Below are 23,990 nucleotides of genomic sequence, written 5' to 3'. Positions count from 1 at the left end.
TATAATACGGTGCGCCTTTTGTATGGATTTTACTCGTCAGGTTGTAGGGAGCAGTAAACACACACTCCGTGCAGCGTTATAGAGAGTTTCAGTGCTATACAGAGTCCAGAGCCGTGCAGCTCCGAGGCTGAGCAGCAATAGCATTAGCTAGATGCTAACCGCTAAGCTAGCTAGCTTATTCACTGAGATCAGTATTATCTAAATTTTACTCGTCAGGTTGTAAGGAGCAGTAAACACACTCCGTGCAGCGTTATACAGAGTTTCAGTGCTATACAGAGTCCAGAGCCGTGCAGCTCCGAGGCTGGAGCAGCAAATAGCATTAGCTAGCTTATTCACTGTTCAGAGATCAGTATTATCTAAATTTTACCCGTCAGGTGTAAGGAGCAGTAAACACACACTCCGTGCAGAGCCGTGCCGCTCCGAGGCTGGAGCAGCAAATAGCATTAGCTAGCTTATTCACTGTTCAGAGATCAGTATTATCTAAATTTTACCCGTCAGGTGTAAGGAGCAGTAAACACACACTCCGTGCAGAGCAGCAATAGCATTAGCTAGATGCTAACCGCTTAGCTAGCTAGCTTTTTCACTGTTCAGAGATCAGTATTTTCTAAATTTAGCACTTTTAATACTGCTGGAGCAGTATTATTAGAGTTAGATGCTAATCGCTAAGCGTTCACCGTTCAGAGGTGAGTTATCGGCCTGTAAGTCTGTGCTGCTTTGCCTGGCTAGCATTAGCTAGATGCTAAGCGCTAACTCTCTCAGAGGTGAGTTTTATCAGCCTGTAATCTGCTTGTTTACAGTGTTAAAACAAGCTACGGGGGACGAATCGCTAGCTAATATCTCACTGTCTTACCAGAACACGCAGGATTACTCAGTGTAACGCTGTCGTTTAAGTTTGGGTTAACTTTACTAGTTTAGGTGACTAGCTAGCGTGCTAGCGGATAGCTATGCTAACGCTGGTGCAGCAAGCCTTAGTGGACATCTGGAAATCTAAGTTTACTGTAAATAAACTGAAGCACGTTACTCACCCAAATAAACAGTTTTCAGGAGAGGAATCTGTGTAGATTAATATCCAGCACTCGTTTGACTTTGAAAGAGCTAGATTTATATATACTGAGACGCTCCACCGGCAAGCGACCACCCCCGGTGGGGGAAGGGAAACATGGCGCCACCCCTGTTCACTTTGATATAGGCACCCTTTCTAGTGTCACTTAACGCGCCTTATAATGCGATGCGCCCTATGTATGGAAAAATAGCAGAAAATAGGCGTTCTTTGATAGTGCGTCTTATAATACGGTGCGCCTTATAGTCCGAAAAATACGGTAATTAATTACAAAGCATGTACTTAATTAAAATTAAACACCTGACAGCATTATTAAAAACATGAAAATCTAACATGTCCAACATGTGTATTCAATTGTTGAACAGATTACTGGATCTTATTAAATGTTTAATAAAGTATGGAAGGAATACTGAAGTGCCATGAAACAGAAAAATGCACTTTGGTACTGTGAGCTACTAATATATCATGCTGGAGCTCTCTGGGCTGTAGTGTAGTAAAGGTAGAAGGACAGTACCCTGATTGTCCACACTGCAGATTTTGGCTCTGAGTTCAGGGATCTTGGCGCTCAGTCGGTCAGGAGTACTGTAAGTGATGGAGCGTTGGGGGTTTCCTGTGATGTTGTTGATCTCCTCCTTCATTCCCTCTGGTGCCACGCCAATGATGAAAATCTCTCTGTCTCGGGCATATTTAGAGGGCTCCACAACAGGATCGGCAGAAGGCGTCCCAGTGATCAGCACTACCACCCGTGGTAGATCATCCTGAATGCATATAGGTGTAACAAAAATATGAGTACACCTAGTGTATATGTGGCTATGATGTATTACCCTATACAACTAAAGTTTAACATAAGCAATAACACTAAAGCTTCTTTAAAGTATCCTCAAAAAATATAATAAATTGATAAATAACTCCCATATAACCCCAATAACTCACTGTAATTTTGTATAAGTGAGTTTTAAGACCTGATTTAAAAACCGAGACAGAGGTAGCTTGGCAAATAGCGGGCGGCAGACTATTCCAAAGTCTTGGGGCATACACCAAAAATACACGATCACCTTTGAGTTTTAAACGAACCCAAGGAATGACCAACAAGTTCTATGATGATGATGATCTTAGAGCACTGTGAGACTGAGGAGGTGAGCAAATCTGCAATATAAGAAGGTGCCAGAACATTTAATGCTGTAAAAATAACTAAAAGCACTTTAAACTGTATTTTGTATTAGACTGGTAGCCAATGAAGTGAGGCGAAAACTGGTGTTTCATGTTTTTTTTTTGTTTGTTTTTGTCAATAATCTATGAAGGCTAAACAGTAATGCTAGGGTGACCAGAAAAGGCAGAACGGTAAACTGCACTAAATTCATGCTGAAGGGAAGCCAGTATAGTGAGTAGTGTTTCCCTACAAGCTAACAAGTCAAGCATTCACATTCAGACACCCCTACCTGAACATCAGCGAAGACAGGAGCACTCTGGAAGCCATGGCGTGTGACATAACGCAGAGCATTTCCAGTCTTGGCCTCTCCTTTCTGGTACTGCAGAGAATCCACGGCTCGCATCATCTTCACCGGCTCTTTGTGCTGCCCAATCAGGGTCTCCAGCTTCACATCTTTGCCATACTGGGCCAGGCCGATCTTCACTGGGGCGTCTGAGCTCATCACGGTCTGCATGAAGCGCTTCAGAAAGGCTTTAAAGCGCAGGAAGCCTTCGAGAGTCAGTGCAGTAGAGCTCTCCACCAGGAACAGCACTTCCACCGAGCAGTCCAGAGACATCATGGGAGCTGGAGAGGAAGGGAGATATTGTTAAAAACTGTACTTACTGACATATGACCTGATAGGACTGTCTGCAGTAAGTATTCACATTATAATGCATCATTAGGCTATACGTTATTTTAAATCTAAGGAATGGTGTTTTTGTTTCAGAATTTGAGAAATCCAAGCATGAAGCCACTTTGATTCCATGCAGCTTAGGAGGCCAGATCATTAAAATTTAACCAGGATCCAGTTACTCTACAGCATCTTACAGTGTTAAGATCATGTTAACCAGCAGAAAGTGCCCATTGTGATGCTCACTCGGCCAGTTAATCAAACCCTGCAAGGACACTTGGCTGCATTTTATTAAAACATATTCCATTGTTTACTATTTTAATGTTTGTCCGCCATTAAAAAAATGCAGCAAAAACAGTAAAGTGTCAAACATATATTATAAGGATGAGTTAACATTTAATGCTGAATCAGTAGAGTAATGCCAGACTTGGGTTTCATTCCTCTACAGCATGCGCCAGACAACATGATATATCATATTAAAGAAAATGTTTGATAGTCACTCCAAACTATGACTGACTTAATGGCTGCCTTGTATTATAATGTCCAAACTGAAGCATTTCTTAAATATGGGTGTAGCTAATCTGGTGTTGATTTAATAGGTTAAATGAATAATTCTAAAATCTATGGTTATATGAATGAAATAGAGCTTAAATTCCGAGATTTGCCACCACATTCCTCGGGCCGGGCGGGGTTGGGTCGGGCTCCAGAAAATAGTCTGAGATGTAGGCATCTGTTTTTTAATTATACTTTTATTTTATATAAAGATCTGGGAGATAAAAGCACGTGTTCTGTAGTTGGAACAGGAGATACAGTATGTGGAATAAACACCACACAGCTATAAGTCTATCTGAGAAGCAGCTGTAAGAACTTTACCTGTGAGTAGCTCATACACCAGAACACTCCGGTGGAGGATGAACTGATTGATCACACTCACACTCATTCACTCACTCTGTGTTTCTCGGAATGATCTCTCTGATGTGATAATACTAATAAAAACTAGCAAACCCACTGTAAAAACGAATTAAAACAAACTGGATTGGAAGAGAAAAAATAAAAACAAAATTAAACTATAATGAAAAATTAAAAACTATAATAACATTGTAAGTTAAAAATTAACCTGTTAATAACATTCTAACTGGTGCAAATTTTTTTAATCACGCAGCTCTGGGCGCTCACCCGAGCTTCTCCACTTGTCCGTATTTGACTTGCAGCACTGTGTGTAGCTGTTTCAAAAAAAAAAACATTTTAATTAAATAATAGTTCTACGCTTCTGTTAACAGTATGAACATAATTCTGAACATTCAAACAGACCAAAAACAGCCAGTTTATGGGTCGGTTTGGGTCGGGCAGAAAGGTACAACTTGGAACTTGCAATGTGTATGTACTACATATATACACTATCACATTCGAAACAAACCCTTAAAATACAAAGTATGTGCATGCTTGTAGGGCTGCAGGATATATTGTTTAAGCATAGTCATCGCAATGTGCGCATGCGCGATGGTCACATCGCAGGATGTGCGATGTTACCCAAGTCAGTAAAAACAAACAGGTCATGTTGCAATGTTCTGATTCTTGACACAAGAAATAGCTCCTCAGCGTTCTGAGTGAGCAGCGCCGCCTGCTGCCGAGAAGCGCGAGGGGAGGGGGAGCGCGAGCGGGCGTAAACACGAGGCAACCGCATAGCTGCCACATGACTTAACACGTGATGTAATCACAGAGCAGACAGTCTGAAAATAACAGAAATGGAAATTAAAAGAAAAAAAAAACGGTAAGTAACTGGAACTGCACTGTGGTTATGAAACTAATTAAAACAAACTAAATTACAGATAGAATACCCTTCGTTTTCTTGTTTGTTAATTTATTTATAAACGCTGTTTCCACTGTGCAAAACTAAAACTAAGCACTTTTGACTTGCAGCGCTGTGTGTGGCTGTTCTTATACATTTTTATTGAATAATGGGTCTGTAAATAATATAAATTATAGGTTGGGTCGGGCTCATAATGACAGTTTATGAGTCGGGCAGAACGGGCCGGGTCTGGTCTGTCGTGAGACAGCGCGCAGGTGGGGGCGGGGCTGGTGACGTCACACCATGCATTGTTTAACATCGTGATATTATAAAAAAAAAATAATAATAATAAAATAAAAAATCTATGCGATGTCAATTTTTCCAATATCGTGCAGCCCTACATGCTAGTGTGTTTAGAGATAAGCATGGATGAGAGAAAGCCAGGGGGAGTATTAGAAGCATAATATGGACTAAACAATAAGCTAGGCTCAGTAACTTGGCAGCAGTGCTGGGTTACACGGTTTATTGCGTATCGCTACACAGTGCAATAAGGTGGATGCTGTGGGAGTTGAGGAATGTGTGGGTTTTTACCCTGGGCGAAATTAGACTACACTTTTCATCAGTAGGACAAAAATCCTTGAAGAGGTTGAGGAACACTCCGGCCAAGCGTGACCCAGTCTGAAATCTGACCTACACTGTAACCCAAAACCATGCCAACTGAAGTGAACTCACAGTGACACTCTCTCACTAACACACACACACACACACACACACACACACACACACACACACTCTCCGCACAGGCCTGACAGCTGCGGCCGCACACGAAGACCAACAGACCGCCCAAAGAAAACATTTAACTATCATAAACCATTAAGGACTAAAGCCAAGAGTTTGTAATCTGTTGGCCAAGAAGGATATGGAGAGAGGAGTGTGTGGCTCACCGCAGTTGGGGTCACTGCCGTAGCCTGAAGGACACTCGCAGTGATATTTCTCCAGACCTTCAGACACACACGTCCCACCATTCTGACACGGCTGGGAATCACACGGATCTATGCGGGGAAGAAGGGATGGAGAGAGAGAGATAGTTATAAAGACAGCTACTTCAAAAAAAAAAAAAAATTAATAAACATGCATTTATTATACATATTCTATTAAATCTTACAATAAGAACACTTCACTTCCTACCTGAACACACTGTTCGGTTACAGACTGCAGGTAGTGTCTTGTAAGCTTTGGTGTACCTGCACAAGAAAGTATGACATCACTTGATGCACAGAATACTGATATTGATTTTGTCTGTCAAGCTTTAAACAAGGGATACCCATGGGGAAAGTATGTCTCACAGATCCTTTAAAAGATGTACAGAGTCCTTTAACTCAACAGCCTCTACATGACGTACACTTAGCACCTTGAGTGCATTACAGGACAGTGTGTGAATTCATCTAATCCTATTCATGTAATGTAGGTGTGCTGGGTTAGTTCTATAGACATTTTCTAGAACATAATTTTAAAATACTATGATTTTTTTTTGTTGCAATTTATGTTCCATTGAGATTTGAACCCACAGTTGTGTGTCCACTGTTTACAATAAGAAATCCTCTTTCTTCCTATCAGCAGCTGGAATCAAAAAGAGTACAATTAGAGGAGAATTCATATGAATGAGGATTGGGTAAATTGCCTTCCCCCAACTTATTACACTAAAATATTGGATTAAATGAATGCACATGTAGACATACGTGGGGTGGTTGTGTGCGAGTGCAGGTGTTTATTGGTGGAACTGCTCTTGCCTGTAGAACGGACATAAGGAGGTGTATGGTGAGTAGCCTTTTGATCCTTTCCAGCACATAAAGTTTCCCTGCAGCTCTTTCACAGTCTCCAGAGTTTTCCGCACACACGCATAAGTCTCCACCTTACAGCCTGTGGACAAACACACAGACACACACTTCAACAGCTTGCAGGAAGCTCTAACTGCTGTACTGACAGGGAGAGCGAAGAGTGTGGAGAGATTAGGCTGTCGCTCAGCGGCTGCAGACTGAGGACTAAGAGCTGAGAGTGTACCTGAGGGGATGCCCATACAGACGGAGGAAGACGAGGAAAGGGACGTTATCAACCCATTCACAGCATCACTGAAGTGCTCTGCAAAGAACACATGACTCTCCACAGGAACACTGGCTATAGAGTGGAGCTCCTCCCACCTGAAACAGTGATGACAAAAAAAACAAACATTTTAAATGACGTGATCACATTTATCAGTTTTTTATTTTTAGCCAAAAAAAAGCAATTGGTTTTAAAAATGAGATAAGATCAATTTAACAATCATCAAGCAGTAAAATTTGCTTTATTTGTACATTTATGAATATTGCTTTAAAATAAGGCTGGTTTATTGCCGGATTTTGCTTTGTAACCCTTTTAAAAAACATTAAAAGACAGTTACAACAAATACATAGAAAGGGCACCAATGTCAAATAAAAATTGCACACTTATTTATACTGTCAAACTTCCTTTGTATTACTTTGCATTTATCAAATTTTTAATAAGATTTGATTGTCTTATTTTAAAGTGGTGTCCTTTAAAAAACTAATTCATTAAGGCACTTAATTTAATTACAATAGTAACAAAAATAACTGATTTTTCCTAAAACCAAAAGATTTTAACATGTTTAACTATTGGATGGGTTCAATTTATCTTAAGATATTTTTGCAGACACTGGTTAAATATAACGTACCCTTTCATAAGTCAAATGATGTTTCCAAAACATGAAGTTTAAGAATTTAAACGATTCAGAGAAAATGGAACTTCTAACTACTGTCCAAGACCTGGAGGATCACGAAACCTGAATTTCTTCTATTCTGTCTTACTCACTTTGTTTGTGATCAGTAAATATAAAACACACAAACACTAAAAAAAAAAAAAAAAAAAAAAAGAGACAATAAAAGCTACCACACACACATACAAAAAGTACTGAATGTTTTTAGAATAAATACTGTAGTCAACTTAATGTAAATTCATACATCAATAATGAATCTACCTTTTATATATATATATATATATATATATATATATATATATATATTTTTTTTTTTTTTTTTTTTAAGTTACACATTAAAAATGATATATTTTTTTAAATACAAAAAGAATTATATAATTTCATTTTATTTATAATAAACCCTATTTATAATAAACTTTATTTCTAACCACCCTGAGATGTGTGCCTGTGTTTTAGTCTTTTAACCTTGGCTTTTTACCTTTATATTTATTTATTTATCTATTTTAATCTCCGTTACAACCTTCTATTTCAATTTTAGTTTGTTTTACACTTTTACAAGCTTGGGAGTCTACGTGGATACAGGAAAAAAGGTGTTTTATAGTAAGGAATTTAACAAAAAGAAATGTAACGAATCGAAACTAAACGAATGAAAAGTAACAGTTTTTTGTAAGCTAAACGGTATGGGATGGAAAGATTTAACAAACCCAAAAGCTTAGTTTGTCATAGAGGGTTAAGCTGTAAATTCATGGTCACTAATTAGCTACACCTGTAAAATTAAGGAACGTATTTTAGTTTAACTATTTAATTTTGCTGTTTTATGGGAATACATCCGTTTTATAAATAACCCCCTGGTAGTTATATAATGAAAGCTTTTATAAAATTGCACCTTTTATATACTTAAAGTTACACTTTTTAAAACCATCCTTCAATTGTTTTAACCACGTAAACCAACTAACGTTAACTATTTTAGCTTTAGTTATGTTATTGTAGACTTTTTAAGAAAGCGCATAACTCATTTATAACAGAAAAAATAACGTTACCACCTTAAATTATATATGTAGGCTCACTTTATCAAACATTCAAATAAAATTAGTATAAAAGACAAAAGGAGAAAAACGCTGCAGGTCTGAGTCCCTGAGACCCATAATCTAACGGTCGTTTCGCTCAAGCGAGCAAATGTAGCGACAGTATCGGAGTAACTTTAAATGTTAGTTGCAGTAGCGTCCTGGTGGTTGAGAAACCCTGAGCCGCTGGGAGACTCGGTGACTCTCTGGTTCATAGTTTAACAGCCGCTGTTTGCAGCGCGGGGAGGGTTAGAAAGAGAAACTCCGCTCTTTTATCCAGAACTACAGTTTTTACGGGCGGCGAAGAGAGACGCGCTAACACGCGCCAGGCCAATTAGCCCGGCTAAGCTAAGATATGCTAAGCTAAGCTAATGAGCTAACAGAGCTTCGTTTAAACTCCTTACAAACTCAATAAACTCACACATTCTGAATGTATGACCTCCAGTGTCCTTATAATCTTATAATGACCGCTCTGGCGGCCCGGCTGAGCGTTACCGTTTACCGAGTTATGAAACTTTTAGCTCTCCGCTCGCGTTCCCTCATCTACTCCCTAGTAACTGCGGCCTCCGCTCTCGAAGTTTCTCCACCGGGTCCGTCCGATTCCCAACTCTCTCCCTTCACTCGCTCACTTCCCCCTGCGCAGCTCCCTTATTCCTTTTAATCTGCCATACACTAAAACACAAATACACCAAATAGAATGCTACTCTGTATTAAGAGAAAAAAAAAAAAAAAAAAAAAAAATATATATATATATATATATATATATATATATATATATATATATATATATATATATATTCACAAAACTTAGTATTTATTATTATTTATTATTATCTAAAAAAAAAATTAAATTATTATAATAAAATAATCCTTTAGTGTGTGAAGAACCAAAGGTGAAAAAGAAAATGTAGAAAAAACACCACTGTATATACAGAGAGTTTTATATGTCTGAAAATAAAGCTAAATCAGCTTTGTGCGGAATAAAAGAATGTACTTGAACATCGCTCATTAGAAAAAAACCTATAGAAAATAAACCAAATATGTGGCTACTCTGTATTTAAAAAAAAATTACACAAAACTTAATATTTATTGGGATGTATTTCAATGTAATTTATTATTTTTGACTTGTGTGTTTAAGAATTTATTTTAGAAGTAAGGATTTGTATTTTTGCCAGGATAATATCTACAGTGGGGAAAATAAGTATTAATACTTATAGTTTTCCCACCTACAAAGAGGTGAGGTCTGTATATTCTTTTTTTTTTTTTTTTTTTTACTGCATGTTGTATTTGATCACCTACCAACCAGCATGAATTCCTGCTATCACAGACCTGTTAGTTTAGTAGGCTGGGATGGGCAACAAAACAATAGGAAAGCAGCTTGGTAACAACGTTTGATGCTATTACTGGAAATGACAATCAGTCTGGGGCTCTCGCCTTGTGAGATAAGGATGTACTGATTACTTATTTTCTCCACTGTACATACTAAGACACAGTAAAAGAGAAAAAGAAAATTCTCTGGAATTAGATACTTGAGTAGGACAAACCCTGCTGAAAGTATAGATATACAATGATAAAGTGTCTGGTGTTAAAGTGTTCAGAGATGGTGCCAGGAGAGCTATAAAACATTATCCTGCATCTTTCAACTAAACATCATGAAAATGCACACATGTCCCGGCAGACTCGCATCCAAGAGCAAGATTTGTGGCTTTTAAATGTGGTTAACCGCAAAGATCTTCTCTACTTCCTCTGTCCAGAAACTGCAATGGACACACAGTCACCAATCTATCAGAGTGCAGTGGCCCACCTGTTCCTGGGCTGGAGGACTGTCAAAAAGCTATCAGCACATCTGCTCCCTGTGGGAAGTGCAGCTCCTAATATTTTGACGCAAGCTCATCACATCTGTCAAACTTTCAGCACGGTTTCATGCGGTACATATCTGCACTAACTGCTCACAGATAGAAGTGCTGAGTCTCACTCTTTCAATGTTTGCAAACAATGTTTTAATATAAAAAACAGGTTGTTTATCTTGGTTCTAAATTAAAAATTATTTTAATTAACCAGTCTGTAAGTTACTTTAAAGAGATAAAAAAGAAGCCCCTAGAGTCCCGAACTATTAAGAAAAAAAAATAGTAAATTACTAAAAAGTTATTTTTTTATATTTATATTATAAGTATTTTATGAATTTCAAGATGCTTTTTTATAGACTTACTGAGATAGTTATTAGTAAGACCTTTACATCTACAATGCACACAATTATCAATTTTTTTTTTTTTTTTTCCCATTTTCTCCCCAATTTACACAGCCAATTACCCAACCCACTCATTAGGACTCCCCCTATCACTAGTGATACCTCAACACACCAGGAGGGTGAAGACTAACACATGCTTCCTCCGATACATGTGAAGCCAGCCACCGCTTCTTTTCGAGCTGCTGCTGATGCAGCATTGCCGAGCAGCCAGCGCGCTTGGAGGAAAGCACAGCTGCTCGGCTCCGGTACATCAGCTCACAGACGCCCTGTGCTGCAGACATTACCATAGGAGTGATGTGGGGAAAGAGCGCCATCTACCCACCCAGAGGGAGCAGGGCCAATTTTGCTCCCTCTAACGCCGGCAGCTTGATGGCAAAGCTGCATGAGCTGGGGTTCGACATAGTGGCAGCACTTTAGACCGCTGGGGTTCGAAGCTGCTCATAGTGGCAGCGCTTTAGACCGCTGGACCACTCGGCACCCACAATTATCAAATTTATCTTGTTAGTACATGCCTTTTGAGCCGCACAAGGCCTGTTTTTTTTTTCATTTTTCCATTAATGCATTTATTTATTTAACATTATTATGTTTAAAATAATACAGTTAAGTACAGTACAGTTAAAATATTAAATAAAAAAATGGGTGGCCACAACTTTTTATTATTATAAGCATGGAAATTAGGTAATTAAGATATGGGGAGACAAGTCTTACCTTTCTTAGCATTGTTAAAGGACAGACTTTTAAAAAGTCTGAATTTAAAGAATAAATCACTTATATTTTCTTGAAAGCTTCACTAAATTGTCTTATTTTATCTTATTTTCTTATCTTATTCTTGACATTATTTTAGAAGTAGCTATTTGTATATCTGAATCCGTAGACCAAAATCTAGAATAAAAATCTCTTATACATTTGAAATTGAAGCTTGAATTGAAGTTAGGAGGCCATAATCAGTGTTTATATAGTGTTACCACTAGTGTTCTAGGTGAGTGTATAACTACAGCATTATTATTGTTTATTGTAACAATAGTTTATGGTTGCTTGCTAAATGTAAAAAAAAATAATACTTGAAATACTTTTTGTTTTTTATTTTCTATAATATGCATTTTCTAAACCGCTTCCATTCAAGCATTTACTTATTTAACATTATTGTGTTTAAAATAATAAAGCACATACAGTTTAAATGTTTTAAATGAAAACTTTGTGTGTTGTGTAAAAACTACACCTCAATGGGTTTTATTACCTGGGGTAGCGAACGCCAACAGCAAACAGTGAGACTCCAGTCTGCTTGAGCTCAGAGGCAGCCAGCTGCACAGCACCTTGGGACTTTCCATCAGTCAGGAGGATGACGATGCGAGGAACAGTGGAATTCCCTCTATTAGGAAAACCCTTCCTTAACACATACTTCAAAGCGAGGCCTGTCTGTGTGCTTCCACCTCTGAGAGAAAAAAAGAAAAGAAAACAGAGAAAGAAAACTTCAAACACGTTAATAGTTACCACGTATGGAGCCAGTGAGCTAAAATCAAAGGCTAGTGAGAATTACAGCGAATTAAAGAGTATGTATGATGAAGACTATCGTTGTTCTTGCATTTTATTGATGTTATGTGAAATTAAAATGTAGTTCAAAGTGTATGGAAACAGTGCTACTGTTCACTCTCAGTTCATTCCAATCAATGTAAAGAAACCAACCTGTCTTAGAAGCATGAATAGTTTTTTTTTTTTTTTTTTTTTTAAAGGGAAAAAGTGTTTCCCCATGTGATCCGAGACTTTATTTGCTGAAAGGTATCTATAGCCACTTGATTCTACCTAATGGAACTTATTTGCCATCAGTGTTTTTTTTTTGTTATTTGTGCTTATAATATTTTTTAATAGACATCAGTGTCCAACTAACTAATTACATTACATTACATTAAAACTCATCTAAATTTAGTTGATTCAGCATTAAGCTTGTCACAAAAATAATAAACCTTTTAATTTCAATACTGAAGTACATAAGGCAAAAACTTTTATATTTTACTTAAGTAATGGTTTAAAGGAGTAGGATTTTTATTGGAGCAATATTTTACAGCGTGGATACATTTACTTTAACTCAAATATGTAGTTTGTATGTCCACCTTTACCCTTAGGCTCTGAGGCTTTTGTATCTGCTCTCATTGCAGCTCACTAAATGCAGCTCGAACCCTTTACACTCTCAGGGTTCTATTGTCTGAATCACTTCTCTACACTCTGGTTTTAAAAGCTCTCACCAAACGTTTATGTGAGATGTGTTTTGGAGTGTTATTGGTCTGGCCATCTTTACAGGCCTTGGTCAAGTTTACACTGCCATCCTTTTCTATGCAAAGTGCTGTCCAGAGCAAGAGCTCTTAATTGTCGGTGCACATTTTATTGTTTACCTGCATCCAACATACCTTATCCAGTCAATCAGCTACCTAAATGCACTTCCTGAGTAGCTGTTGGCGCCCTTCTGCCCTTCCAGTAAATGAGTGACATTATAAAGCTTTGCTACCCCTTTTGTTGTGCGGTCAGTGGCTTGGGATGAGAATCACAGGGCATCTCACGATATGATAAGACAATACAGTGATTCTGTATACTCTATATATCACAAGACAAATCTCTATGGTACTTCAGGCCATGGGTGTTACTGAGGAGGATAAAATACTTCTAAAAAGCAAATACCAGAAATTATGGATTTATTGGTGCAAGTTTCACAGTAACTAATGAAGCAGTACAACTTATAGAGTTTAGTTTTTGCTTTCACACACCAATGATGTATCACAAAACATGTTACAATATATTGCAATGTTGATATTTTGTCCCATCTTCACCCCTGCCCACCCCTACAAACAACCTGAATCTGCCTCTTAAGTAGTTTATGGTCATGCAGTAATTACTTAACAGTGGTGTTATTGATATATTACAGTAGAGTACACAAACTGTACAGAGCTAAGATGGTCAACCTAAAATTTTATAACCTAAAGTCTTTCAGACCCCAGAAGGACATTATTGCACTCAATAAAACCATGATTTAACCACAATGTCTGCTCACAGTACTCCTATATGGCACTTTAATCCATGATCTCTTCCTTCCTGCCACTGGCCAGCAGGCACTGACAGGGGGAAAAAAAGCCGGCACGCTGCCAGTAGTCATCCTACAGCTGCGGTTGTTCAGCAAGCCCGACAAGTGCTGATATCTTTACAGGGCTAATCTGAAATGGTAATTTCACACCACATTGGGGCAAATGGTATGTTCTGACTGCTGTGGGAACAAGCCAGCTGTCTGTGTTGTGCAGGGGTGTAAATCTGTTAGCAGACGGCAGCACACTTACAAAGAAGTTATTACAGAGCACAGAAGCCGCACCAACACACAACATTAACTTAATAATAAAATATCATTAAGCATACATGTACATTAATACAGTGTACGAATACAATAAAAAGAATATGTGGCTCAACAGACTAAGAAAAGTTTCTAGTCCAAGTTATTTCACACAATATCCTTAACATCACTTCCCAAGGTCAGAGTCGTGGACACTTCTAAACACTAAACTGTGAAAAGAATGAAAAACAGGTTTGCAGCTTTTATGAGGAAACTCAATTACAGGGCACTTCAATTGTCCCAACACTGATTTATTAGTCTAGTTTAAATGTCTTGCTGATTCACATTTTAAAAGAGTTAACCAGGACTTTAAAACACTTTTGATTCAGTACTATTTAAACTGAATACTTGTACTTTTATTTAACATTTCCATTTCATTTACATGTATGCCTTCATCTGACACTCTTATTCAGAAGGACTTGTGTGAGAATCATGTTACACAGCTACGCAAATAAAGCAGCTGAAGTATAGCTCAAGGACTTCAGGCACTGTTTACACCTGGTCACTTTGTAAATCTTTAGTATCAGGATTAAATCTGGACAAATACAGACACATGCTGCACTAATTGTCAGACTAATTGGAGACACATTTGGCTACCAAGTGTAAAAGTATGTGGTTAAAATCTTATCAGGATACAATCCAGAAACTAGTCACATGAAGTGACAAGGTGAAAATGTCTTACTCCTGTAGTGGGCATGCATGGCTGACCAAAGAACTGAACCCCATCAGCCATCGGCAAGGCTTTTGATTTGGATCTTACAGTAGTTATTACAAACCCCAAGGATCAGAAGATTCTCCTCTTTTTTTTATTTGCCAATCTTTTACTGTGCTCTTGAATTAATTGGGTCTCATTCAGAAGCATCTTCCAAAAATGTTTTTAGATTCATGTTTCACGACAGAACTGTTAGCAGCTATGTTTGTATTGTGATGGACTCTATTGTCTTCCTAAAACCCAAAAAAAGGAAATATAGTGAATGTTAAAATATTAATACAAAAGTATGTCTGATTTAAAAAGACATATCTTACGAATAATAACAAAAACAATGATTCAAATAATATATAATCAATGCACTGATCAACAAAACTGATGAAAATTAAAAATTTCACTCAAGGATAAGAAAAGTCTAGAACTGTTTCTTACTCAACTCCTGGCAACAAGCTCTGGTTTAATGACTTAATACCTCAATACCCTGAGACACCTGATTTAGCACAGAACAATTAGCATTTTGCAGGTGACAGGGTTTTCAGAACCAGGATTAAGCACAGATACAAGCAGAGGAGTTTAGTACTAAAATGATCTGATCTGCAAGGTTTTATACCTGTACTGTATTTTCTTGATGCGCTTCCTCAGGTCCTCCTTGCTGTGTTTGGAGTCCAGAGAGATCTCCAGCTTTGGATTGGAGCCAAACACGAGAACTCCCACTCTCACCTGAGGAAAAAACACAAGGTGTTTACAAAGCATCATACCTGGCTCACATAAGCAGTTTTAGAGCTGAAGGTAAAGAATTGTGGACATCTCAGAGTGAGGGTCTGATGTGTGCTTGCTGACCGTGTCAGGGCCGACGTCCAAGGCTTCACACAGTTTCAGAACACAGTGTCTAGACCTCTCGAAACCTCCCTTTCCAACGCTATAGGAGCCATCCATAAGAAAGAGGACATCCATAGCAGCAGAGCACTTCATCACTGTCAATACACACATAGAACATACATACAAGTCCGATTCAGATTTTTTTTTAATAAGATACTGTTTGCTTTTAATCAATGAGACACAGCAAAGCAGACAATTATCAGAAAGCTTGTTTATCATTATTTTATAAGTCCTTTTGCCACAGTTTTAAACACTTTATTAAAATATTTTTAATTATTTGCTTTCCACACAGTCTTCATGACTTCATCACTTGATGAACGGGATAGTATTTTGCATTGTCTTGTTTCCACATCAAGGTATTTTCTCAAGTAGACCAGTCTTACTTTACTTTAATACCATGTTTTTTTATGTTTTACGGAGCCCAATTTTACTTTCTTTAATAATCTTTAGTGTGGAATATTTAAAAGTAATTTTTCATTCATTCATTCATTCATTCATTCATTCACTCATGAATACAGGATCAAATGCAGCATTAAGACTATACAGTTTACCTGTGAAATGATTTTTGTTTTTGTAAGCATCAGTGGAAGCAGTGATGAATACCACACAGCAATTGCCCTGCATCTGACACGTGTAAGAAGTTTAACAGTGGCTTGTGGCAAGTCCAAGCTCATTTCTCCACTAAATACATACACTGATACACACGCGCACACACATTCACAGGCACAAGCGACAAGTTCACTCTAGTCAGAAGGCTAAATTATAACGTGTGTAACTGTCAGGTTCAAACCCGCTGCCTGTCATAAAGTGGGGGATTTAACAGGAACAGAATGCCAGCAGCTCTTAAAACACATGTGAAAACACATACTCATAGACACAAACACACACTCATACAAACACACACTCAAACACACTCACACATTACTACTACTATTACTACTACAGCTACTTTCACAGATCTGCATGCAGTGTGTGAAAATAATATGAAAATATATTTTAATGTTACTGAATACATACAGCTAGCTTCTCATTTATCAGTTTTTAATACAGTTCAATGCACAATTTTGAACGATCCCCCACCCCGCTTCCTTTTTCCCTGCTTATTTTTGCACACAATGCCCATTTACTTTTATAAAGTGCTATATCAATATAACATTTGTTAAAAATAATTTAAACTATATAACAGAAATGCAAGTGCCACATTTTATGTTTCGTATTAAAAAAATATTTAATTATATTAAATAAAGAAAACGAACATGTTCTCTGTAAAGAATATGAGCTTAAGATATGACTAAACAAGGCTTATCATGAGGAAATAGCAATAATTATTCATAACGCAAGTAAAAATACAATAACAATTACAGTAACTAAATGCAATGCATGTGAAAGACTAACCTTCATGAACTTTTAAAGAAGTGGAATGTTTTAATTAAAAAGACAAAATATTTTCAGCTTATGTATGATAACTATGCTAAAGATAATTAATAGAGCAGTAATCAATAATAAAAGGACAGTTTGTTGCAGATACATGTACAACATTAATGTCCCTACCACACTACTAACTACATTTAAGGAAGGCTTTAAAAAGTTCAGACATTTAGGATTGTTATTTTTTAAGGCTGAAATGTTGTGATTAAATCCCAAGCAGGACGGTGGAGAAAAAAAATAATATAAATAATATATTATTAATATTATTAAAATATAAAGTGCATGTTACCGATAAATCCTTATTATAATAATAAAACTTTCCAAATACAATCAGATGTCTAGTTTACAGTATTTCCTATTGACACTACATATATATGTAAAAATATATATGTAGTGTAAATACATATCAAATAAATATAAAAATATAGCTAAACAATTGTAATTTTTGGCATTTTTATGCTCCTATAGAACTACACTTTTAAAAGAAAGCTGCAGTTCAGTACTCTTGTGATGATGTTAAGCTGAGCAGAACATACTCACTTTCTCCTGCAGCATTGATCTTCAGGATGGTTTCATGATCAGTCTGGAGCTCCTGCACCGTAAAACCACAGAGCACTGGAGACAAAGAACACAGTACTATTTAGACCTCACTTCATCTGATTATTTCATCAAACTTTATAAAAGCACCCACCATTGGAGCTCTATCAGTATGAAGAGCACACAGCCATAATGTGATGATAATGACATGGTAAACAGAGGCTATTAGAGATTAGTACATGGATATTACTCTGCAACCTGCAAAGTCAACGACAGGGAACATGTGTGAAATGACAGACCCCTTATTTGAGGACTATTTAAGGGCAGCTGAGCTGACCCTGGCCTCAGGCATGGCTCTGTGCGGAGCTCTCTCTCAGTGTAGAACTCCTGTTGCTTGCCTCCTTTTGGAGGGATAATTTAGAGCCATCAGCATTCCATCAACGCCCACTGAACGTGCAGATAACAGCCATCCTCGCCATGAAGGGGCTGCGCTCTTACCGCTTGATTGAGTGCGGCTCTGTGCAATGCGCTCCCTTTCGCACACATAAACACACACTCAAACTCACACAATAGGTGATTGAGTGGAATGGGGTCAGGTGAACAGCTGACGGGGGGCATCCCTGACTCCCTGTGCCCCCTGTTTCTGAACGGGGTCAGACAGGCCGCACTGAGCGTTTTAAAATTATTAGAGAGTCTTAGGTACTTCTCATATCCACTGGATAGAACTTTAAGGCTTTTAAAATATATACACAAACTATATGGACAAAAATATTGTACTTGTATTGTAATATTATAATACCTGCTCACCCGTTGTTCTTCTCATTCTAAACTTGATCTAAGAACAACTAATCAGCACAGTGATTATCAGTCTACTCATGCTTTAGTAAATAACTCAGTCTATTCATCCTACAGCAGAATTTAGTAATGTTAAAAACGTTTGTTAGTGTTTTGTGCCATATGAGCAACATATTGGCATTTCTACGACATCAACAATGTTCGTAACTTGAGCATCACAGACTTAAATCAGTTTCTTCATATGAAGGACTTCCAGAAAATTAAGTATTTTAGCCGGTGGAATCTTTTCTAATAGTTTTTATATTTGTAACCCTATAAAAGTTTTTTTTCTGGTGGTTAAAGGTGTAGGGCAGCCTACCAAGATGTGTTTTATAGTTTGAGGAGTATCACAGAATTGGCAGGCTGAATCCTGTTCACTAACCAGGAGGTAGCGGTGGGTAAGAGCTAGTAATGCTAACATAAGTAACTCATCAGTACAGTGATCTACAGCAAATGTAGTGAGGTAGAGGAAAAGACCTAAACATGTCATTAGATAGCATGTAAAGCAATGCCTCTCCAAGGTGACCTATGTAGAGTATTAGAACAGCAGTAGCAGTAGTAGTAGCAGTAGCAGTAGCAGTAGTAGTAGCAGTAGTAGTAGTCATGGTGAGGAGCCTTGAGTCGAGAAACCTGCAGAAGCTCCTGAAAAAGAAAATAGCTTCAAACCCCATGGGGCAAAGTTATGAGGTCATGAAGTCAGTTCCTGAATGCTTTCTAATCCTTTTAATGTGGGAGATGGATGCAATATTGCAGCCTGGTGTTTTGTTAATCCCGTCATTCCATTGCCTCCTTTCACCATCACCTCTGATTCCCTCTGCAGAGCTCATATGTGTTTTTAAAAACATAAACAAACTAAATCCTTTTTTAATCAAACATTAACTATGATGACCAGATTCACTGAGAGCAGTACCATTACTATTAAATATCTCTGTTTTAGATCACATTCCACCCATGAAAATAAGGCAAATTATTCAGCTATTAATCCTAATCCTAAAATTACTGTAAATATGTTGGTAAATGATTGATTTAGCTTGTGAGCATTCACAAGGTTCTACTCTAGGGCCAATTAAACTGAAGTTAATCATTACAGTTCTGTAGTTACGAGAGTAAACCATGAAGTGTGGGCTAATCACAAACCAACATAATGTTATAATAAGCCGTCAATATTTTAGAGCATGTACCAACTTTCCTGAGGTCATTAGACATAACATAATAAATCCACTTCACAATACCAGAATAATAGTCATTATAAGAATACTGTGAAATGAAATTTTTTATACTTATCAAATTTCTAATCAGACTATACAGAAATACAAATGTTTCAGATTAATCACCATTTTTCACTTTTTAGTTCCTCGACAATTTGGGAAAACTGTCATTTGATGAAAATGTGGTTGATGCAGAGTCGCAAACGTTTTAAGTTGTTTATGGTGATATAGTGTTGTATTAAAAATATTTAAATAACCTGTATATTTAACTAAAAAGGGTGTTCAGCTTAAGTTTTACATCAGCTAAGTTTGGAGACAATATAAGAACAAAATCAGTGAAATTAATATAATTTATTAAACAAACAAAGTGTCCTCAGTTCCTTTAAAAGCAGACAACGTGAAGGTCACAGAAAACTGTATAAAATGTAGAAAAAGTGTTTTACAGTCATCTTGGAAAAATGCATTATTACACAGTGTTTGTATGAAATTTAACACCTATTCTGCAGACACAAATGGCATGTTATATTTTACTGACCCATAAATTTTGGATGGCACAGTCCATATGTTCCTTCAGAATCATGCTTAATGACAGCTGGCCACTCAAGCTAAGACAAACTTCTCTTCTAACCTGGAGAAAATCTGTAAATCCTACAACAGAAGGCATTTTCATATCTCATTTTAAGCTGTCCAAGGAGTGCCTCTCAGCTCTTCTCCTCCCATAATTTGTGGAGTGTGTCAAGTGCGGAGGAAACAGCAGCCTGACATCTTAATTTTAAAGCCTCATGCATGTCAGACCTTAGCAATCAGGTGGTATAAAGATACAGCAGAAAAAGAAGGAACTGACTGAGCTAAAAGATTCTTTATTTAAGCAATAGTCTTAAGTCTTAATTCCCTGCTGAAAAATCCAAATAAACCCCAGCTTTTGCTTCCAACTGGTTTCAGATTATCTAAAATGGCACAGGATTTTAAAGGTGGTAGAAAATCTGCTCGTCTAGGAGTAAACATACCCTGTGTTAATAATCATCTGGTGGAGGAGCTTAGCTTTTGACCAACACAGCATATGATTTCATTTGAGTTTGTTGCTTTAGCTGCACTGTCAGTGTGGCCAAGGTGACCACATTAATCTAAATACTTCTACTGACCAGAGAAATGCTGTAAATAAACATCTGCTTGTTGTATTAAACTTACTAATACCACTTGACTACAGTGTGCTGGTTACGGTGCTGCAGTCCAATGATCCAGTTGATTCAGTGCACAGTAACAACATTAGATTTACAACTCTTAAATGTAATTCATGATACGATCATGTCCAGGAGCAATATGTACACAGAATAAAATATACAGTGTTCTGAACATATTTAATATGATTATAATATGGTCTATAGAGATTTACCTAACAGTGTTGTAACTGTGCTGCAGCTGTGAATCCGAACTTTTTTTCTAATTTCTAAGAAAAATAATCATCCACCAAAAACCCAGTATTCCTGTTTTTTTAAACTACTGTGTACTAGAATAAATCTCAAGCCAAGTTAATAAAGCTGTGCTTTAAGCGAATGTCATACTTGTCTTTTCGTCTTACCTTGACTGAGCAGGACAGCCAGAAGGAGCTGTATGTGGCTGAAGATCATCATCCCTGGTGATCTGAAATAAACAGAAATCATTTTAGGATCTACTGAGAAGGCCAAACAGCAAGTTTGAAGTGGTGACCATGAAAAGGGCCTTGAGCCTACTAATGAGCTCTAGAGCAGCTGGAAAGACTATAAAGGGCCACAGAAGAGAGGGAGTGGAAGAGAGGGAAGGACCCTTAATGCAATTTTATCATGAGTAATGAGCTGCTGTGCTCAATGTAGATTACAGTAATTCCAAGTCGATTATCAGCGTTACATCAGACAGCACTGCTTTTAAAGCAGTTAACAGCAATATTTGCATCAGTCTACTCATGCTTTATCAGAGTTCAGTAATGTATATCAATAACTGATCATCTGAGTTATTAGTCTACTAAACCTCTGTAAACTACCAACTACTCTAGCAACTAGTCTACCAAACTACTATTATTTGTATATGGTCAATGTTTTAATTATTACTGTGTTTCCAAAAAGAAACCAAAAAAAAAAGAAAAACTATATAACAGCTTCTCAATGATTCTGAAATATTTCACTTAAAAAAAAACTTTACCAATCTACAAACATATGATATGTAGACAATGTTCTAGTAGAAATACGCATGAAACAAATATGATACATATACATTTTGAGACCAAAGATTAATCAAAGATTAATCAAATCATGACTGATATATATTAATCAGGAAAAAAGAAGGCATTAAATGATGAAAACAACAGGTTAGTGGAAGTAGGTGAAGAGCTTTTTCTAAAAAATATGAAAGGTCAGTGCCTTTTATAGGAGTTGCAATAATAAGTCAAAACAAAAGCAGAAAACTAAGTAAATTACATCACTTACAAGTAATGAATAAACATTAAATCTGAAGATGGATGGTAGGCAAGATTGTTGACTTGCATCTGCTTAGTCTGAAGCAGAGTACAAAAATAAAGTCCTAAAAAAAAAGCAGCTTGACATGATTAATCTCTTACACAGACTTCCAGACACTCCTGCCTCATTTTTACAGCTCCTGGTCAAAAGTGCATGTCTTCAAGGCCTAAACTTGTGAATCAAGATGAAACACCAGTTCATCAACACCCTTTCACTGAAGCATAACATCCATTGCCTCAGGTAAGGTTTTTTTTTTTTTTTTCTGTTCTCCACTTTAATGTGTAAGCGAAGTCACCCAAAACCACAAAAGCTGGGAACAAGAGCAAGACTAGAGCAACAATCTTCTATGTATTCACTTAGTGGTAAAATCTAACACTTACCATAATGCATTTATTCAATGGCTAATGACTACATAATTTAATCCACTTTCTGTACAGGAATAAAGTTTCTGTCTCTAGACTGAATAATTTAAGTGTGACACTGTCAAAACACACACACACACACACACACACACACACACTATCAGCTTACCTGTGTTTAGTCTCTATAGACGAAAAAAAAGCATGTGGCAATGTTCCTTCATCTATATTTAAAGGTGGGGTTGTGCCAAAGATAGCAATCAAAACACCTAGTACACATTTGATGTAGTGCTTAGAGTAATGCATTGAGAGAGAGAAAAAACCCCAAGAAAAACACAACAAAAAGAACGTGTGTTATGTCTAGGCAGAGGTGTTAAAGGTTTTAGGTTCCGGGTTTAAGAAGCAGTTGAAAAGCAGGGCTGTTATCAGTTTTGGGATTCAACAAACTATTATAGCAAGACGTTCCTGAACCTTAACATCCTGCGCTCACAGCAGACTCTTGTATTTTTTTTTTTTTATCTACAGACATCAACACAGAGCCGTGGGGCTTGCTCTCCCATCTACCATAGACAGCACACACACAATAAGATAGTTTTATGGTGTTTGTTTCCACATTCCTCTGGAAACCTCTAAGGGTATGAGCTAGGACAGTGTTTCTGAGCCCTGGTCCTGAAGGCCTGCGGTGCAACTAAGGTATCTTTGTGGCCCATGGTATTCCACATTTCTCAGAGTTCAACGTAAAATGAAAAAATGGTGGAAAGCAAAGTGAAAAAAGTTTGTTTTAAAATTTCTGAATTTTTGTAAAGAAATTAAAAAACACATGAATTTCGCACTGCAATCACCACAAAACCTCCTTAGATAGATTGTTCCATACATGTGACCAACAAGCTAGAAAGACATTTTGACATAGGAAATAGGCAATACAGGAGTACCCTGCCTACCTTAACTGCAACCTAGACACTGGAAGTTAAGGTTTTCCCTTCTCCAAACATACCTGATTAACATTATTACATACTGATTTAAAGTGGGTATGTTGAGACAGGAAAAACACTCAAATGTGCATGGCAGCAGGTCTTGTAGACCAGGGTTGAGAAACACTGAGCCAGGAGAGAAGCATGCTAGAACACACAACGGATTAGTGAGATGATGCTGCATCCAACCTGTTTGAGAATGGCAGCTTTTTTGCGTAAATATATTACCCAAATTATATTTAAATATACTGTGTTTTTGGTGATACAAATAAATACTCATTGTATTGTTAATTGCAATTTGTTTTAAGCAAATTCAAATAGGAGGTTTTATAGTCCTATCGTTAAGCCCTAGGCCAAATTGTGATGGTTAGATGACTGGCTTATTGCAGTGGTCAGTACCTACAAAAAGTGGGACAACTGGTGAACCACAGACAGAGAGACATTGGCACCCAAGA

The 23,990-nt window shown here is 37.3% G+C and overlaps 1 protein-coding gene across 3 annotated transcripts in view; it reads right to left on the bottom strand.

Moving 5' to 3' along the window:
• Nucleotides 1–23,990, bottom strand: part of vwa2 (von Willebrand factor A domain containing 2) — a 33,405-nt gene that overhangs the window by 6,009 nt on the left and 3,406 nt on the right. For all 3 annotated transcript variants that reach the window (XR_007424418.1, XR_007424419.1, XM_007259270.4), the window contains exons 2-12: nucleotides 21,296–21,357; nucleotides 17,678–17,752; nucleotides 15,671–15,804; nucleotides 15,441–15,550; nucleotides 11,989–12,183; nucleotides 6,731–6,867; nucleotides 6,460–6,589; nucleotides 5,858–5,913; nucleotides 5,614–5,721; nucleotides 2,500–2,834; nucleotides 1,575–1,818 (exon numbers count right to left, since the gene is read on the bottom strand). Coding sequence is in view for 1 of the 3 variants with exons in the window: in XM_007259270.4 (XP_007259332.3) it covers nucleotides 1,575–1,818; nucleotides 2,500–2,834; nucleotides 5,614–5,721; nucleotides 5,858–5,913; nucleotides 6,460–6,589; nucleotides 6,731–6,867; nucleotides 11,989–12,183; nucleotides 15,441–15,550; nucleotides 15,671–15,804; nucleotides 17,678–17,752; nucleotides 21,296–21,347 (1,576 nt within the window). In the remaining 2 variants the exon portion in view is untranslated. The remainder of the gene's footprint in view (nucleotides 1–1,574; nucleotides 1,819–2,499; nucleotides 2,835–5,613; nucleotides 5,722–5,857; nucleotides 5,914–6,459; nucleotides 6,590–6,730; nucleotides 6,868–11,988; nucleotides 12,184–15,440; nucleotides 15,551–15,670; nucleotides 15,805–17,677; nucleotides 17,753–21,295; nucleotides 21,358–23,990) is intronic.

Source organism: Astyanax mexicanus, chromosome 15, assembly GCF_023375975.1.
Source record: "Astyanax mexicanus isolate ESR-SI-001 chromosome 15, AstMex3_surface, whole genome shotgun sequence".
NCBI classification, from domain to species: domain Eukaryota; kingdom Metazoa; phylum Chordata; class Actinopteri; order Characiformes; family Acestrorhamphidae; genus Astyanax; species Astyanax mexicanus.
Note: the sequence above shows the minus strand (reverse complement) of the source record. Positions and strands in the feature narration are given on the sequence as shown.